This window comes from Chiloscyllium plagiosum, chromosome 29 (genome assembly GCF_004010195.1).
Source record: "Chiloscyllium plagiosum isolate BGI_BamShark_2017 chromosome 29, ASM401019v2, whole genome shotgun sequence".
Classification (NCBI taxonomy): Eukaryota; Metazoa; Chordata; class Chondrichthyes; order Orectolobiformes; family Hemiscylliidae; genus Chiloscyllium; species Chiloscyllium plagiosum.
Window position 1 is genome coordinate 41075105 of NC_057738.1, and position 19964 is coordinate 41095068.

At 42.6% G+C, this 19964-nt stretch overlaps 1 protein-coding gene across 6 annotated transcripts in view; it reads right to left on the reverse strand.

Annotated features, from left to right (window-relative positions):
* Window positions 1-19964, reverse strand: part of LOC122564560 (cadherin-6-like) — a 208646-nt gene that overhangs the window by 35359 nt on the left and 153323 nt on the right. For all 6 annotated transcript variants that reach the window (XM_043719632.1, XM_043719634.1, XM_043719629.1 and 3 more), the window contains exon 8: window positions 9527-9663. In XM_043719632.1, coding sequence (XP_043575567.1) covers window positions 9527-9663 — 137 coding nt within the window. The remainder of the gene's footprint in view (window positions 1-9526; window positions 9664-19964) is intronic.

The following is a 19964-nucleotide window of genomic DNA, read 5'->3' on the forward strand; positions in this document are numbered from 1 at the left end:
GAACTGAATGGCTTCAAAGGCTAGTTAAGAGTCAATCACATGACATTTAGTCCAGGAGTCTTATGCAGGCCAGAGCGGGTAAGTATGGCAGATTTCCTTTCCTCAGAACATTAGTGAATAAAATTGCTTTTTCACAAATGTGACCGACACTAGATTTGTATTCCAGATTAATTAATTAATGTTTGTTGCCAACACCACAACTAGTTGGCGCACCACCTGCAGATGTGTACAATCAAAGTGCTACTATTAAACTTACAGCCAAAGCAAATTCTGTGTGCTATATATGAATGTAAACAAGGTAATCAGGGCCAGAGTATATTTGGGAGAAATTGCTCATGGTAAAAAAAAATAACATCAAGAGTTTCTGATCTATTTTGCTGCCAAACAAAATTCCATTAAAGCTCTCCCTCTACCTATTTACGACTCGAGTCTTTCATATTTTAAATAACCACAGAAAGACACTTCAGTTACAGTGGATACTAGAAAACTATTGCATATTTGATATGAATGAGCCTTCAAATATTACAAAGATTACTATTTTGGATGGTTTCAACTATCACTGAGACCTTGGTTTTACACAAATGCTGTAACACTAAAGGTACAAATGCACATGCTCAGAAACATAGACAGCACGTTTAATGGTGGTGCCTTATCTTCCGCATTGGGAACACACATCCTGTTAACACAAAGAAATTAAATTCTACCAGCTGATTGTGATGGAATTTGAACCCAAGCTCTTACAGCATTAACTCTGGGTTTCTGGATTGCTAGGGTGGTCACATCAGTCGTACATCAATATCTCCCTTGTAGCATATTGCTAATCTCAGTGAACTAGTAATCCAGAGGTCTAGGCTAGTGCTCTGGACACTGGCTTTCAAATTGACAGCTAGTGGAAATTAAATTCAAATTAATAAAATTGGGAATGGTGGCCTTTGGTAGTTCAGTGGTAGTGTCCCTACTGTTGGACCAGAAGGCCTGGGTTTAAGTCCCACTTGTTCCAGAGGTGTGTAATAACATCTCTGAACATGTTGATTAGAAACTAGCTAAAATCAGGAAATGAAAGCTAATCTTAATAAAGGTGACTATGAAGCCATCATCAATGTTAAAAACCCATCTGGTTCACTGCTGTCCTTCAAGAAGGGAATCTTCTGGGCTTAGTCAGGCCAGCCAACATGTGACTCCAGAACCACAGCAATGTGGATAACTCTTAACTGACCTCTGAAATAGCCCAGCAAGCCAGTCAGGGGAAATGAACAATGGACAACAAAAGCTGTCCTTGGCAGCCATGTTCACACGTCATTTAACCAGAAAGAATATACTGGAGGAGTAGTTTCGGAACATTAAAAATTAAGTTCCAAAAAGCCCATCTTTTGCTTCACGTGGAACAGTATGGAATGTGAGACCCGTATGTTGTGTCTTCAAAGGCTGCAATTCAATTCAGGAGTTCAGCTTTGTTTGTTGGAGGAGGTGAGGCTTAACGTTGGATTGGGAAGTTGGATGTTAGTCATTTTCACCCCTGCTGTGAGAGCCAACACTTTATCCCTGAGTGAGGGGACCAGCTGTTTCAGCTGTTGACTTGTCTGACTGTGAGGTGCTCTGTGCCCCCACTGACTGCACTGACATTGCTGACTGGGAAATGGTCTGTTACAAAGAACATCCTGAAACCCAAAGGCCGAAAAATGGGAGTGGGTGAGCATTGTCAATTAATTCAGTGATGCAAGAAAGCTGATTGGGTGCAGGTGTTCACAGGTATAGGGACGGCTGGAAAATGGGAAGCCTTCAGAAATGATATATCGAGAGTCTAGAGAAAGTATATTTCTGTTAAGGTGAAAGGAAAGGCTGGTAGGTATAGGGAATGCTGGATGACTAAAGAAATTGAGGGTTTGGTTAAGAAAATGAAGGAAGCATATGTCAGGTATAGACAGGATAGATTGAGTGAATCCTTAGAAGAGTATAAAGGAGGTAGGAGTATACTTAAGAGAGGAATCAGGAGAGCAAAAAGCGGACATGAGATAGCTTTGGTAAATAGAGTTAAGGAGAATCCAAAGGGTTTTTATAAATACATTAAGGACAAAAGAGTAACTAGGGTGAGAATAGGGCCCGTCAAAGATCAGCAAGGCGACCTTTGTGTGGAGTGGCAGGAGATGGGGCAGATGCTAAACGAATATTTTGCATCAGTATTTACTGTGAAAAAGGATATGGAAGATATGGAATGTAGGGAAATAGATGATGACACCTTGAAAAACATCCATATTACAGAGGAGGAAGTGCTGGATGTCTTGAAATGCATAAAAGTAGATAAATCCACAGGACCTGATCAGGCTTTGTGAGTGGGAAATCATGTCCCACAAATTTGATTGAGTTTTTTGAAGAAGTAACAAAGACAATTGACGAGGGCAGAGCAGTAGATGTGATCTATATGGACTTTAGTAAGGCATTTGACAAGGTTCCCCATGGGAGACTGGTGAGCAAGGTTAGATCTCATGGAATACAGGGCGAACTAGCCATTTGGATACAGAACTGGCTCAAAGGTAGAAGACTGAGGTTGGTGGTGGAGGGTTGTTTTTCAGACTGGAGGCCTGTGACCAGTGTAGTGCCACAAGGATCGGAGCTGGGTCCACTACTTTGCATCATTTATATGAATGATTTGGATGCGAGCATAAGAGGTATAGTTAGTAAGTTTACAGATGACACCAAAATTGGAGGTGTAGTGGACAGCGAAGAGGGTTACCTCAGATTACAAAGGGTCTTGATCAGATGGGCCAATGGGCTGAGAAGTGGCAGATGGAGTTTAAGTTAGATAAATGTGAGGTGCTGAATTTTGGGAAAGCCAATCTTAGCAGACTTATGCACTTAATGGTACGGTCCTCGGGAGTGTTGCTGAACAAAGAGACCTTTGAGCGCAGGTTCATAGCTCCTTGAAAGTAGAGTCACAGGTAGATAGGATAGTGAAGAAGGCATTTGATATCCTTTCCTTTATTGGTCAGAGTATTGAGTACAGGAGTTGGAAGGTTATGTTGCGGCTGGACAGGACGTTGGTTAGGCCACTGTTGGAATATTGTGGGCAATTCTGGTCTTATTCCTATTGGAAAGATGTTATGAAACTTGAAAGGGTTCAGAAAAGATTTACAAGGATGTTGCCAGGGTTGGAGGATTTGAACTATAGGGAGAAGTTGAATAGGTTAGATTCCCTACAGTATGGAAACAGGCCTTTGGCCCTCCCAGTCCACACTGACCCTCTGAAGAGTAACCTACCCAGACCCATTTACCTCTGACTAGTGCACCTAACACTGAGAGCAATTTACCTGGCCTGCATATCTTTGGACTGTGGGAGGAAACCGGAGCACTCGGAGGAAACTCACGCAGACACAGTGAGAATGTACAAATGCCACACAGACAGTCGCCAGAGGCAGGAATTGAACCTGGGATCCTAGTGCTATAAGGCAGCAGTGCTAACCACTGAGTCACCGTGCCGCCCCTAGGCTAGGGCTGTTTTCCCTGGAGTGTCAGAGACTGAGGGGTGACCTTATGGAGGTTTGTAAAATCATGAGGGGCATGGATAGAATAAATAGACAAAGTCTTTTCCCTGGGTGGGAGTCCAGAACTAGAGGGCATAGATTTAGGTTGAGAGGGGAAAGATATAAAAGAGTCCTAAGGGACAACTTTTTCATTCATAGGATGGTACGTGTATGGAATGAGCTGCCAGAGAAAGTGGTGGTACAATTGCAACATTTAAGAGGCATTTGGATGGGTATATGAATAGGAAGGGTTTGGAGGGACATGTGCCGGGTAGTGGCAGGTGGGACTAGATTGGGTTGGGATATCTGTTCGGCATGAATGGGTTGGACGGAAGGGTCTGTTTCCGTGCTGTACATCTCTATGACTCTATAACACATGATGCGTCAGCTCCTAAATTATTCATATTGTAACCAATAGTTGGTGTTACATTGAATTTTTGATTCATGGAATGATTATAGTACAGAAGGAAGCCATTTATACAATTGTGTCTGTGTCTCTCCATAAGAAAAACCCACCCATCTCACTCTCCTGTCTTTTCTCTAATGCTCTACAAATGTTTTCTCTTCAGATAACCATCCAATGTTCTACTGAAAGTGATTATTGAATCTGTCTCCATTGCACTCTTAGGCATTGGGATCTATAAAATATTCCCCCCAGACAAAAAAGCCGAATTGGGAAATAAACTAACAAAAGTACAACCATAAGAATTAGTGTTGAGATTAACTTCGAAAGGATGCAGAACTGTAACTGACACTCCTGTAATTTTTAAAGGCATCCAAAACCCAATATGCTGAATATTGAACCTTGATTTTTCTTTCCAAATCATCATTACTTACTTTGTGTAAGTTGATCTCCCATTCGCTTCAATATTAGTAAACATTAAAATATATAAATTAGGTTCTTGATTTCTGTAACCCATGTTACACTAGTTTATCAAGTCAAGATCTGGGAACACTACCCCCTGCAAGTTACCCTCCAAGTCATTCATCATCCTGACTTGGAAATCTATCGCTGTTCTTTCAGTGTCACTGGAAATGAATCCCAGAACTCCATCCCTAGCAGCACAGTGAGTGAAGCTACACATCACAGATTGCAGCAGTTCAAGAAGGTAACTCACCATCACCTTCTCAAAGCCAACCAGGGAGGGGCAATAAATGCTGGTCTGGCCAAGTGCCCAGAACTCCTGAACAAATAAATATTTTTAAAAAATATATCCATGTTGGTGGGAATTATTCTGCAACGGAGGCAGCAAAGCTAGAACCAACATTCTGAATGAAGGGGTTTTGCCCAAAACATTGATTCTCCTGCTCCTCGGATGCTGCCTGACCTGCTGCGCTTTTCCAACACCACACTCTGGACCCTACAAACTACTGCACCACCAACAAGTGAGAGGATGTAATTGAACTCGACTGGCAGACCATACAATGAAGGAGCAGAAGAAAGCCATTTAGCCAATCGAGTTCTAGCATTCAATGAGACAATAATTAATCAGTAAATCCTCAACTTAACTTTCCTGCCATTTTTCTATAATCCTTGACCTCTTTACTGATTAAAAATATATTTATGTCAGCCTTCAATACACTTAATGACTGAGCGAGAAGATTTGTAGCTCAGGTTGAGGTTCTGGATGTGAGTTTGCTCACTGAGTTGGAAGGTTCGTTTTCAGACGTTTCATCACCATACTTGGTAACATCTTCAGTGAGCCTCCCGTGAAGCTTCATCTGGAGGCTTACTGAGGGTATTGCCTAGTATGGTGACAAATTGTCTGAAAATTAACCTTCCAGCTCAGCGAGCAAACCTATATCTAGAACTTAATGACTGAGTCTCAACAGCCCTCTGTAGTAAAGAATTTCACAGGTACACTACCATCTGAGAGAAGAAATGTCTCCTCCTCTCTGAATTAAAGTACAACCCCTAATTCTGAGATAATGCCCTCTTATCCAAGTCTCTTCCAAAATGTGAAGCAATCTTTCTCCATCTACACTGCCAAATCCTCTAATAATTTTGTAGACTTCAAGAGGGTCATCCTTTATTTTTCCAAATGCCAATGAGTAGTGGGTCAATGAACTTCTCCTCAAAAGACAGTCCAATCATCAGCTCAGTGAACCTAATCTTGACTGCCTCCTATGCCAGTATACCTTTCATTAAATCAGAAGCCCAGTTCAGAGTATTCTAACTGTGGATTAATTTGTGCTTTGTGTTAGTTTAACAAAAACTCTACTCTGTTTCCTTTGAAATAAAGGCCAATATTGAATTTCCTTCCCCTATCTCTGCTGAACTTGGATGCCAGCAATGTGTGATTCATCGATGAAAACTCCCAAATCCCTCTGTGCTGAAGATTTCTTCAGTCTTCCTCCACTTAAATCATATTTAGCTCCACTCTTCTTCCTCCCACATAATGGTCCATATATCAGTTTTTGTCCCCTCACCTGTCTGTATCCCTCTACAGACTCTCTGTGTCATCGCAACCATTTGCCTTCCCATTTATTTTTGTGTCATCCACAAACTTGATGAGAGTACATTCACTTCCCTCATCTAGTGTGACAAATCTGTGGAGAAATTGCATTTTAAACATAAACATTCATACAGGAAAATGTTTATGTGAGTTGTGCAGGGAGATGTGATATTTCACACCCAGATGAATTATCCTATTCACCTTTTCAGTTCTTTCCCCTTGGCTCATGTGCACTGCCATCATTCTCGAAGATGCGTTGGCACAGTTTCAGTGCCAGTATTCTGTCTTTCATGCTCAGAGCTGGTACAATGGGTTAAATGCTGTATTGGATGGGCCAAAGGGTGACAGGTTAATACTCAACAGCTGCATGAGACAGTAGATTTTATCAGATGGGCTGAAGGGCTGCAATTGTTGATGATACTTGATAAGCTACATGAGTTTGAATGAGATGGCAGCTGCAGCTTGTTTTTTTCTCCTGTATCTGTACTAGCAAGCAGTTTTGTTTTCTGTCTTTCTGTGCTAGTTTTTTGTTACACTGTGTAAGGGAGAGAGTTTCATTCCAAGTGGTTGGGACTTCCCCTCGGACTGGGATTGTGAATGGTGTAAGGAGGGAACCTAAGCCCCAGACCAGCCATCGATCGAGGGGTCCCCGATGGGCAGGAGGGTGTGAGGCTCATTGCTTACCTTTCCATAATTTTTTATTACTTAACAGATGTTCATAGTTTAGTCTTTTATTTTTCCTTCCTTTTCTATCTTCTATTATTAATCAATAAATATTCATATTTACGCAAATTGCTATTGTTTAGTTTTCTTTTAATCACATTTAACCAAATCTGTAACGAACTGCTTGGAAACACCCTGATTTCTCACTGTGAATTGTTCACACTGCTAGCAGCAGCTGCAATCCTATACCTCACAATTATCTTTCCAGATACAAACCCAATCGGGAAGTAAGAATTCTCAAGCTATTTGGCTGGGAGCTTTGCACAATTCAAATGGACATCAGACATTTCAGATACCACTTTCAGATTTATGAACACGATGTAAAAACTAGGAGCTGGAGTAGACAATTCAGCCCCTTGAGCCTACTCCATCATTTGATATGGTCTCATCTCAGCCTCAACTCCACTTTCCTGCCCTCTCCATTGTTCTTTTACCTGTTACTAATTCAAAATCTGTCTATTCTCTCCTTAAATGTACTCAATGTCTAGGCTTCCACCACACTCTGGGGGAGTGAATTCCACAGATTCATGACCCTTTGAGAGAAGTTATTCTTCATCCTATCTGTTTTAAAACTGCTATCCCTAAAACAATAATTCCAGATTGCTCCACATGAGGAAACATAGCTCTACATCTGTTTTGTTAATTCCCTTTAGCATCTTGTAGTCCTCAACTAGGTCTCCTCTCATTCTTCTCTCTCCAGACAGCATTGGCCTGAACTGCTCTCTGCAATTCCTCTGCAGCTCTCTGCTATCTACAAGATGCACTGCAGAAATTCACCAAAGATCCTCAGACAGCACCTTCTAAACCAACGACCACTTCCATCTAGAAGGGCAAAGGCAGCAGATACATGGGTACACCACCACCACCTTCAAGTTCCCCTCCAAGACATGCTGGCATGGACATATATCACCGCTCCTTCATTGTCACCAGGTCAAAATCCTGGAATTCCCTCCCTAATGGCATTGTGGACCAACTTATAGCAGGTGGACTGTGGTCATTCAGAAGGCAGCTCACCACCATCTTCTCCAGAGCAATTAGGAATAGGCAAGCCCCATCCCACAAATGAATAAAAAACAATACAACCCCTTGTCGCTTGTAGTGGCATGGAAAACTTCTCAACAGAATTTCACTGAGAAATAATTCATTATATAGGCTATTGGTGTTTTATAGTGATTTAAAAGTATGCAATTTTTACACCATGGTGCTGTCCTTTAGAAGTGTGCTCCCTTTTTATCAAAGGAGCTTATATATCAATATAACAGTTTGGAGCGACTACAGTTTACAGAACTTTGAGATGCAGAGGCATCTGGGTGTTCTTGCGTATGACTTGTAAGAAGTTAGCGTGCAGGTCCCAGCAAGTACTTAGAAAAGTTAATATAATGTTATCATTTATCATGAGGGGAAATTAATGCAAAAGTAGGGACATTGTGCTTCAGATAAATAGGACACAGATGTGATTGCATCATGAAGTTCTTGGCTCAGAGAGAAGTGAATCTGTGGAATTCATTACCACAGAGCACTGTAAAGGCTGGGTTTTGAATATGTTCAAGGGTGAGATCAATAGCAAGGGTTGTGAGAAAAAGGCAGGAAAGTGGAGTTGAGGATTATCAGATCTCATTGAATGGCAAAGCAGACTCAATGGGCTGAATGGTCTACTTCTACTCTTACGTCTTATGGCCCGTTCAACGTCAGTATTTTGTCAAGCTTGCTCAAAGCTATTACAGTTAAACATTGGAGTTAAATACTGCGTATAGCATTGGTCCCCTTGTTTAAATAAGGATGCAAATGCTTTGGGGGTGAAGTGATTGTAAAGAGGTCAGCCAGGTGGATCTTATAGAATATGAGTTTCCTGATTGGGAGCCCTGGCTGACGGATAAGAACAGGAGTGTAAGAGATTCTACTCACTCTGCAGGCTGGCTCTGAGGGAGCTGGGTCGGTGTCAAGGACTCTCCACGTGTAAATAAAGGGTGACATGCTGACGGGAAACTGGCCTCTGCGGAATTGGTTCAGGAGACAGTTCGGAGATGTTTTACCAGACTAATACATGGAATAGACAGGCTGTTTTACAAGGAAAGGTTGGACAGATCAGACTTGTATCTGCTGGAGTTAGAAGAATTGGAGGTAACTTTATTGAAAGATATACCATCCTGATGGGTTTGATCAGGTGAATGTGGAGAGATTATTTCTTCTGACAGGAGAATCGAGAACTTGGGGCTATGGTTTAAAAATCGCACATTTTGAACAGAGATTAGGCTAAATATATTTCCCTAAATCCTTAGAACTCTTCCTGATAAGGTGGTGGAATGGGGTCCTTAAATATTTTAAAGGCAGATGTGGACAGATTCTTGCTAAGCAAGGGATGAAAGGTTATGCCGGGTAGGAAGGAATTTGTAATTACAGTCAGACTGTGCATAATGTTATCACAGGCTCACAGTGATGAAGGACTTCCTCCCACTGGTTGCTTGTATGTTGGTATATAGACGCATGTGGTTCAAGATTGGCTGTCACAGAGGGTTCTGAATTTGATCATACAGATATCATCTCGTAGTCGCTACACACAAATTTACGTTATGTGACTGTTCTCTCACCAGAGAGGTATACGCCACACATTTTGGTAAATGTTTTCATCAAGCTCAGCAAGAGGCTGGAAAGACTTCTCACTTCGAGGCAGATTCTCGAACAAAGCGAAACTCACGCTAACGGTCTTAATAACCCTCAGTTTGATGATAAAAACATCCTACTCTTTGCCCACCACTGGTTTAAACAATGTTAAATTAGAGGAGCAGTGCAAAGAAACTGAAACAAAGCAGCAGCAATATTGACACTGACCTGTCTCGATTGCTATGACAGTAATATTATGCCAAGGCATTTCTTCTCGGTCAAGAGGTTTCAAAGTTACAATTGATCCATTGGCAGAGTTTATGTTGAAATATCTGTCCAAATCAGTGTGCCGATCGATTGAGTAACTGAAAGAATCAAGAAAAAAAAAGTAATTTATGTAACTTATCACCAGCTTCCAAATAAACTCATAAGATCTACATTGTTGGTCTATTTTCTTTGTTGATCTCTGATACATCTCAAATGCGTTTGTCTCTCACCCAGCAATTGGCTTCCTGACTCAGTGTGTTGTTCACTACTCAGGATCTAGTCAAATGTCAGCAAGACCATTGGTGCCAGTGAATTTATCTGTAAAATCCTTCAGAAATAAACATAATTTCTGGTGATTGTTTGAAGTTTGGCCTGTGTCCTGATGAGTGCAAGATGAAAAGCTTCAGTGGCATGTGTCTTTTCACCAAAATTCATTTAGCTGTCAAGAAGGCATCAACCAGTGATGATCAGTAAATATTATCTGTAGATAACGCTCACATCCCATAAAGCTATAAAACAAAACATGGATGAGGAACAATTAGAATAAAGGTCAGTTACTATAGCCTGACCAGAGCAGAGAGCTGCTCTCTCATTAGAGACAGAAAACTGGTTATGGTGAAGGGTCACTGGACATGAATCATTAACTCTGTTTCTCTCTCCACAACCCTACTGAGTTTCTTCAGCAACTTCTGCTTTAGATTTTCAGCACCCGCAGTTCCTTGTTTTATTTTACATGAGATGAAACTGGTGGCAGTCTCAGGTGAGGGGAGAGGTTGAGAAGGAGAGATGTTCATGGTAACCTCAGCTGGAGTAGGCATTGAGCCCACGTTAGCGGTGTCACTCTGCCTTACTAATCAGCTGTCCAGCCAACTGAGCTAACCTACCCCCAATCAAGGTACATTAGGTCCCATGAAGTTACGCTCCATCATGAAAATAAAGTCTACATGGTAGGACAGGAGGAGAGAAAACTGCTAGTAGTAATAAAATAAAATGTGTCTGAAGATCAAATAAAATGTGTTGAAACATAAATTTACAAAGAGTTGTTCTCCGGTGTGTGATGGCAGTGAGTGGGAAGCAGCAGGTTCCTCACGCTGTGTGTTCTGATCAAAGCCATCTGCCAGCGATGAAGTGCTAAATGCAGGAAAGATCATTCCCAAAGCGGGGAAAGAGAAAACCTGGGAAAGTGAGTCATGTTTTACCCTGTTTGCATGCACTTCCTTATCGTGTAGCATTTTCAGAAAGCTCAGAGCTAGAGGACCAACTCAATTGATGTACAGTTTCATGAAATGAAATACATTTAATCTTGAGCTGTGAGATAGGTTGAAATCAAGGCCCGTTACAAACATGCCTTTAAAGAGCACAAATTACATAATCTACTTTATCCTCATAAAATTCTCTCTGCACAAAGTGGAGTTGCACTTGAATCCAGTAACTGAATGTCAATAATCATGTCCACTTCTCTGCTTCCCCATATTTTCTCCATGGTACCAACATCCTTTTGCACATTCATTCTAACCATTCAGTTCTGTCTCAAGGTCAGTTCACCTTGAGGGTTACACTCAGTGATATAGTAAAGCAAGGTACCTGATGATACAAAGATCTCATCTCCATCTTACCTCAGATCACTTGAAGCATGACATTCTACTGGAAGCATAATCCTTTTGCCCAATTTTAACCCAGCCACTTACATGTAAGAGGAGTGTAATGTTTGCACATTCAGATAGTTGTAATAAATGTCCAGGAGAAAGTGAGGACTGCAGATCCTGGAGAGTCAGAGTCGAATGCATAGTGCTGGAAAAGTGCAGCAGGTCAGGCAGCATCCGAGGAGCAGGACAGACGACATTTTGGGCATAAGCCCTTCATCAGGCTGCTTGGATTCTTGAATACCATGATATCTGTACTCAGTTTTTAATCCACACTCAATAATGGGAAATAAAGACTGAGATGTCCTTTCCCAGAGAGTGGTGAGCTTGTAGAACTCTCTGTCACTGAAAGCGGTTGAGACTGAAACATTGAATGCTTTTAGGAAAGGGTTAGATGCAGTTCTTAGAGCTAGAGGGTTCAAGGCGTATAGGGAAAAAGCGGCATAGGGTACAGAATTGAATGATCAGCCAAGACTATACTGAAAGGCAGAACAGGTTCAAAGGGCTGAATGGCCTACTCCTGCCCCTATTTGTTTCTATGTTTCAATCACAAAAGGATTATCATAAAAAGTTGGAGTCAAGCTCACATCACAAAGTAAACCAGCTTCCCTTGGACATTTTAAAAAACAAAGAACAAAGAACCTTACAGCACAGGAACAGACCCTTCGGCCCTCCAAGCCTGTGCCGATCCACATCCTCTATCTAAACCTGTTGCCTATTTTCTAAGGGTCTGTATCCCTCTGCTCCCTTCCCATTCATGTATCTGTCTAGGTATATCTTAAATGACGCCACTGTGCCCACCTCTACCACCTCTGCTGGTCATGTGTTCCAGGTACCTACCACCCTCTGTGTAAAGAACTTTCCATGCATATCTCTTTTAAACATTTTCCCCCTCACCTTGAACTTGTGACCCTAGTAACTGAGTGCCCCACTCTGGGAAAAAGCTTCTGCTATCCACCCTGTCTATACCTCTCATGACCTCAATCAGGTCCCCCCCAACCTTCGTCTTTCTAATGAAAATAATCCAAATCTACTCAACCTGTCTACAGAGCTAGCACCCTCCATACCAGGCAACCTCCTGGTGAACCTCCTCTGCACCCTCTCCAAAGCATCCACATCCTCTTGGTAATGTGGTGACCAGAACTGTACGCAGTATTCCAAATCCAGCTGAACCAAAGGCTTTTACAACTGTAACACGACCTGCCAACTCTTGTACTTGATACCCTGACTGATGAAGAAAAGCATGCTTCATGCCTTCTTGCCATCTTCAGGGAACAATGAACCTGAACACCCAGATCTCTTTGCACATCAATTTTCCCCAGGGCTTTTCCATTTACCATATAGCTTGCTCTTGAATTGGATCTTCCAAAATGCATCACCTCACATTTGCCCAGATTGAACTCCATTTGCCACTCCTCTGGCCAACTCTCCAACCTATCTATATTCTGCTGCATTCTCTGACAGTCCCCTTCACTATCTGCTACTCTGCCAAGCTTAGTGTCATCTGCAAACTTGCTAATCAGACCGTCTATACCTTCATCTAGATCATTTAGGTATATCACAAACAACAGTGGTCCCAGCACGGATCCCTGTGGAACACCACTGGTCACAGGTCTCCATTTTGAGGAACTCCCTTCCACTACTACTCACTATTTTCTGTTGCCCAGCCAGTTCTTTATCCATCTAGCTAGTACACCATGGACATAGTGTGACTTCACTTTCTCCATCAGCCTACCTTATCATATGCCTTACTGAAATCCATGTATATAACACCTACAGCCCTTCTCTCATCAATCAACTTTGTCACTTCCTCAAAGAATTCTATTAAGTTGGTAAGACTTAAATTCCCTGCACAAAACCATGTTGCCTATCACTGATAAGCTCATTTTCTTCCAAATATATATAGATCTTATCCCTCAGCATCTTCTCCAGCAGCTTTCCTACCACTGGCATCAGGCTCACTGGTCGATAATTACCTGAATTATCCCTGCTATCCTTCTTAAAGAAGGGGACAACATTAGTAATTCTCCAGTCCTCTGGGACCTCACCCGTGTTCAAGGATGTTGCAAAGATATATATTAAAGCCCCAGCTATTTCCTCTCTTGGTTCCTTCAGTAACCTGGGTTAGATCCCATCAGACCTGGGGACTTGTCCACCTTAATGCCTTTTCGAATACCCAACACTTCTTCCCTACTTATGCTGACTTTCTCTAGATTAATCAAACAACCATCCCTAACCTCAACATATATCATGTCCCTCTCCTCAGTGAATACTGATGTAAAGTACTCATTAAGAATCTCACCCATTTTCTCTGCCTCTATGCATAACTTTCCTCTTTTGTCCTTGAGTGGGCCAACCCTTTCCCCAGTTACCCTCTTGCTCCTTATATACAAATTCCTTAACCCTGTTTGCTAAAGATATTTCATGACCACTTTTAGCCCTCTGATTCCTTGTTTCAGATTGGTCCTACTTTCCCGATATTCTTCTAAAGCTTCGCCTGTTTCCAGTCGCCTAGACCTTATGTATGCTTCCTTTTTCCTCTTAGTTTCACAATTACATCTGTCATCCCTGGTTCCCTAACCTTGCCATTTCTATCCCTCATTTTCACAGGGACATGTCTGTCCTGCACTCTAATCGACCTCTCTTTAAAAGTCTCCCACTTATCAAATGTGGATTTATCTTCAAACAGCTGCTCCCAATCCACATTCCCCAGCTCCTGCTGCAGTTTGGTACTGTTGGCCTTCCCCCCAGTTTAGCGGTCTTCCTTTAGGACCACTCTCATCTTTGTCCTTGAGTGTTCTAAATCTTGTGGAATTGCGATCACTATTCCCAAAGTAATTCCCTACTGAAGTTTCACCCATCTGGCTGGGCTCATTCCCTAACACCAGGTCCAGTATGGCCCCTTCCTGAGTCGGACTATTTACAAACTCCTCTAGAAAACCCTTCTGGATGCTCCTTACAAACTCTGCTTCATCTAACACTAGGTGAATCCCAGTCAATGTTGGGAAAATTAAAATCTCCTATCACCACCACTCTGTTGCTCCTACATTTTTCCATAATCTGTTTACATATTTTTACCTCTATCTCACACTTGCTGTTGGGAGGCCTGTAATACAGCCCCAACATTGTTACCGCACCGTTCTTATTTCTGAGCTCTGCCCATATTGCCTCACTACTCAAGTCCTTCATAGTGCCCTCCTCCAGCACAACCATGATATCCTCTCTGACCAGTAATGCAACTCCTCCATCCCTTTACCTCCCTCTCTATCCCACCTGAAATATCGATATCCTGAGATATTTAGTTGCCAATCATGCCCTTCCCTCACCAAGTCTCAGTCATACCAACAATCTCATACACCAAAGTACTAGTGCAAGGACTAAGTTCGTCTGCCTTACCGACTGCACTTATCCCATCAAAACAAATGCACCTGAGACCACCTGTCCCTTTGCGTTCATCATCTGCTCCCTGCCTATTCTTCCCCTTAGACACGCTGACTTCATTATCTAGTTCCTTACAGGCTTTAGTTATCACCTCCTTACTGTCCACTAACCTCCTCATTTGGTTCCCATCCCCCGGGCCACATTAGTTTAAACCCTGTCCAACAGCGTTAGCAAAAGCACCTCCAAGGACTTTAGTTCCAGTCTGGCCCAGATGTAGACTGTCCAATTTATAATAGTCCCACCATCCCCAGAACCGGTCCCAATGTCCAAAAAATCTGAACCCCTCCCTCCTGCCCCTTCTCTCAGGCCACGCGTTCATCCTGCCTATTCTTTCATTTCTACTCTGACTAGCACCTGGCACTGGTAGCAATCCTGAGATTACTACCTCTGCGGTCCTACTTTTTAACTTGTTTCCCAATTCCCTAAATTCTGTTTGTAGGATGCCATCCCATTTTTTTATCTGTATCATTGGGGCCTACATGCACCATGACAGCTGGCTGTTCACCCTCCCCCTACAGGTTGTCCTGCAGCCGATCTGAGACATCCCTGACCCGTGCACCTGGGAGGCAACATACCATTCAGGAGTCTCGTTTTCAACCACAGAACTGTCTATCTACTCCCCATTACAATTGAATCCCGTATGACTCTAGCCCTTCCACTCTTTTTCCCGCTCTTCTGAACAGCAGAGCCAGCCACAGTGCCATGAATCTGGCTACTGCTGCCTTCCCCTGGTGAGCCATCTCCCCCCAACAGTATCCAAAACGGTCTACATGTTTTAGAGGGAGACGACCACAGGGGACACCTACACTGCCTTCCTGTCCTTTCTCTGCCTTTTGGTCACCCATTCCCTTTCTCCCTCAGCAATCCTAACCTGCAGTGTGACCAATTTGCTAAATGCGCTATCCACTACCTCCTCAGCATCGTGGATGCTCCAAAGTGAGTCCATCGACAGCTCCAGAGCCGTCATGCGGTCTAACAAGAACTGCAGCTGGACACACTTCCTGCATGTGAAGTCGTCAGGAATATCACGTGCATTCCTGAGCTTTCACATTCTGCAAGAAGAGCATAACATGGGTCTGAGATCTCATGCCATTTTGTACTCTTAAACTTAACTTAGTCTAACTATAATATCAAATGATGGATAAGTGAAAAAATTAAAAAAGAAATTTTTTTTGAAAAGTCACACAATAAAAAAAATAGAAAAGCCTTACCATATCAAAACACATTTAGGGTCCCCTTGCAAGTGGATCCTTCTGCTCAAGACCATGCCCTAATTTTTCCAAACCAACATCACCAATATTTTCAATGGCCATCCCTTGACTGCCTGTCCTTCCTTCACTGACAGTTGCCCAGTGTCCAAAGTACTCCTTCTCTCCAAAGTCATTGCCTCCCTCCAAATCAGTGCCCATTTCTGCTATAGCTCTACACTTCATATCCTTTGACAGAACCTGAAGAAGATGCTTTCTGTCATCAGGAAATGTTTGCTTCCTTTCATCCCTGATTTATCTGAAGCCTTTGATGAGTTCATTCACACTGTTCTTCCCTTCCAACATCCCTCCGCTGATCAGTCATTTTTCACCCCACCATTGGAGTCCAAAAAGGATTCATCTTAAGTAACTCCCTCTCATTATATGCCCTGCACATCTGTTAAATCCCTCTCCTTCCAAAGACAACTACATTTCATTTGGCTGTGAATCTTCATTCCTGATCATCCTGACTCAACCTCTTGATAACCTGCATTAATGTCATAGCATAGATCATATTTTCTCTCTCTCTCTCTCTCTATGGTGTTATCATTGCCAGCCCACTGCCTTTCTATCACTTTCAATTACGTCCAAACTCTCTGTAAGATTCCCCATTTACCTTTGTTCCTTGGGTTCTTAATCCAACATCTCTAGTTAAAGCCCCATAACTCCCCAGCCAACCACAAATTCACACCTCCTATATCCATGCTGCCCCTGTCATTCCTGATTTATTGACCCTTCTCCCATTCTTTTACACTCCAGATGAACTCCAACAGAGATAGCCATTATTGATCTTCGATTGCTCTTTTATTGGTGACCTCTGTCCATCTCTGTTTCTCTCCTTGGCAAACACCTTCCTCCTTACCCATGTGGGTAAAGTGCTATATTCTATGTGATGCTGTGTAATGGAATTTATTCAGGGGATCTGAGTTATTGTGGTAATCCACACCTTTACACACATTTTGTTGTCTGGAGCTATGGATGGTGACTGAAGAGGTTCCATTTTTATTTCTCACAAATAATAACCAGAACCCTCTCCTGCTCTTAGCACCTGCCATTGGTGAGTGTTGGCTGGAGCTACAGGTTATTTGGTTGTTTTTTTTTTAGATTAGATTAGATTAGATTACAGTGTGGAAACAGGCCCTTCGGCCCAACAAGTCCACACCGACCCGCCGAAGCGAAACCCACCCATACCCCTACATTTACCCCTTACCTAACACTACGGGCAATTTAGTATGGCCAATTCACCTGACCTGCACATCTTTGGACTGTGGGAGGAAACCGGAGCACCCGGAGGAAATCCACGCAGACACGGGGAGAACGTGCAAACTCCACACAGTCAGTCGCCTGAGTCGGGAATTGAACCCGGGTCTCTGGCGCTGTGAGGCAGCAGTGCTAACCACTGTGCCACCATGCCGCCCATTGTGTTTTGCTTCAGCTTTGGTAGACCATTGGGTCCTGGGGTAGGACTTGAACCCTGCGCTCAGAGGTGGGGTCACTACCCACTGCGCCACAAAAGTGCTGAACATAAACAGAGTTAAAAATCACACAACACCATGCATACTCACACTCACATGCACACACTTACATGCACACACTCAGTCTCTCTGCCTCATGCATGCACACACATATATAAGTCTATGGGGTGAACTTGCTTTTGCAGAATTATATTTGCAGATACATTCTGTTTTGCTTAAAAAATACGCAGTCTGCAGGCAGTCAATCCTTGTAATATTTCATGAATTCCTACTTTGGAAATAGAACCAAAATTGGGATACACACAGACCCTAACCTTACACCTTTAATGCATTGTCTGAGCTGAGATGTCACATTTTTTTTATAAAACCTTAAGTTATCTTGGGAATGTGACTTGAAAGAAGTTCTGGGATTTACATATTAATGAATGGAAACCTGTAACCCATTTGAAAAGATGAAAGACTTAACAGCAATCTAGGTTTGTTCAACATATCATTTCAGTTGCATGCCACTGTAATCTATTGCTACAAATTCTGTGTTTTATGATCCTGTTTCACAGCTACCTGATGAAGGAGCAGCGCTCTGAAAGCTCGTGCTTCCAAATAAACCTGTTGGACTATAACCTGGTGTTGTGTGATTTTTAACTTTGTAAACTCCAGTCCAACACTGGCATCTCCAAATCATGAATATAAACAGGATATAGCTACACACAATTGAGCCTTGCTTTGTGAGCTGGAACCTATTGTTTTCAGCCGATTCCTTTGTGATGTGACCAGAGCACAGAAACAAGGAATCTTAATGGTGCCACTGGCAAAGAAAAAATGAAATGATTCAATTTTTTGGAAAATAGTTCATGAATAGAACAGGTTTGAAGTTAAAACAAAATGTCTTTAAGGCTGATATGGCAGTGCAAGGCCAGCTTGCCAGACACAGGGGAAGAAGCAGAGTGCATGAACCTGTGGGACGAGGTAGCTGGGATATACAGAGAAGGACATGGAAGAGAAACAAGACTCAGAATAGGTGAGAGAAAACAGCGCCATTGGTGGGAGGAAGCTTGCAATTCCTCAATGACATTTCACTGCATCTTTTATAGGAAGCGTTGCAGATTAAGGTGGAAAATTTGACCAATGTTTCACTTCCTTGCATTTTCTGGACATAATATGAGAATGTATAGTCTACCAATTTAGACATCTTAATGCCAAATGCTTGCATTGTACGGAATGTATTCCTCGTTTGAATGCATTACAGACATAATTCTCTGCACATACATTCAGAAGACATATCGCTTGGAAAATCTGTTGTCCTTTCATTCTTTTTACCCTTAATCCTATCAAAAATGTTGCCGACTGCTCACCCCACCACCCCTCCTCCACCTCCCCAGCCTCTACCAGCCTCTGTAAGCCATTACATCTCGAACCTTTTCAAATTCTGATGAAAAATTACTGACTCTGTTTCTCCCCTCCACCAATGATGCCTGATGAGGATTTGCAGCTCATTTCTGTTTTTATTTCAGATTTTTTCAGAATTTTGTTGTTTTTCATTTGCACAAACACACATGCCAGTCGGGGAGAATGGCATAAATAATCTCTGGGACCGACTAACCTAATACCTCTGCAAATGGAATGACTTAAGGATTTTGGGCAGTGGTAAGTCACTAATAATGTAATCAACCACTTCTGTCAATCACAGTCATAGTATTCCTACAGTGTAAAAACAGGCCATTTGGCCCAACAAGTCCACACTGACCCTCTGAAGAGCATTCCCCCCATCCTATCCCTGGAACTTGCATTTCCCCTGGCTAATCAACCTAACCTACACATTCCTGAACATTAAAGGCAATTTAGCATGGCCAATCCACCCTAACCAGCACATCTTTGGACTTTGATAGGAAACAAGAGCACCTGGAGGAAACACACACAGACACAAGGCGAATGTGCAAACCCCATATAGAGAGTCACATGTGGCTGGAATTGAACTTGCATCCCTGGTACTGTGAGACAGCAGTGCTAACCACTAGGCCACCATGCTGTCCCAATCTGTGGTGGAATCTCACAACATTTACAAAAACACAGCATGCAACTGTTAAGTAGCCAGACCATTGTTTATCCACAAGCGCACTGAAAATGATCCTCCAGATAAGGTCTTGTTTTGTGGCTTTCCCTGGTGTCAGTAAAAGTATATGTGAAAGGAAATTAGACCAGAATGTAATTTCAACTGCAAAGCATTTTTCTGTTCTTGAACAGACAAGCGTTGAGTCCTGTCTCACTGTGATGTAGACAGAGAGTCATAGAGATGTACAGCATGGAAACAGACCCTTCGGTTCAACCCGCCCATGCCGACCAGATATCCCAACCCAATCTAATCCCACCTGCCAGCACTCGGCCCATATCCCTCCAAACCCTTCCTATTCATATACCTATCCAATGCCTCTTAAATTGTACCAGCCTCCACCACATTCTCTGGCAGCTCATTCCATACATGTACCACCCTCTGCGTGATAAAAGGTCTCTTTTATATCCTTCCCCTCTCACCCTAAACCTATGCCCTCTAGTTCTGGACTCCCCGACCCCAGGGAAAAGACTTTGCCTATTTATC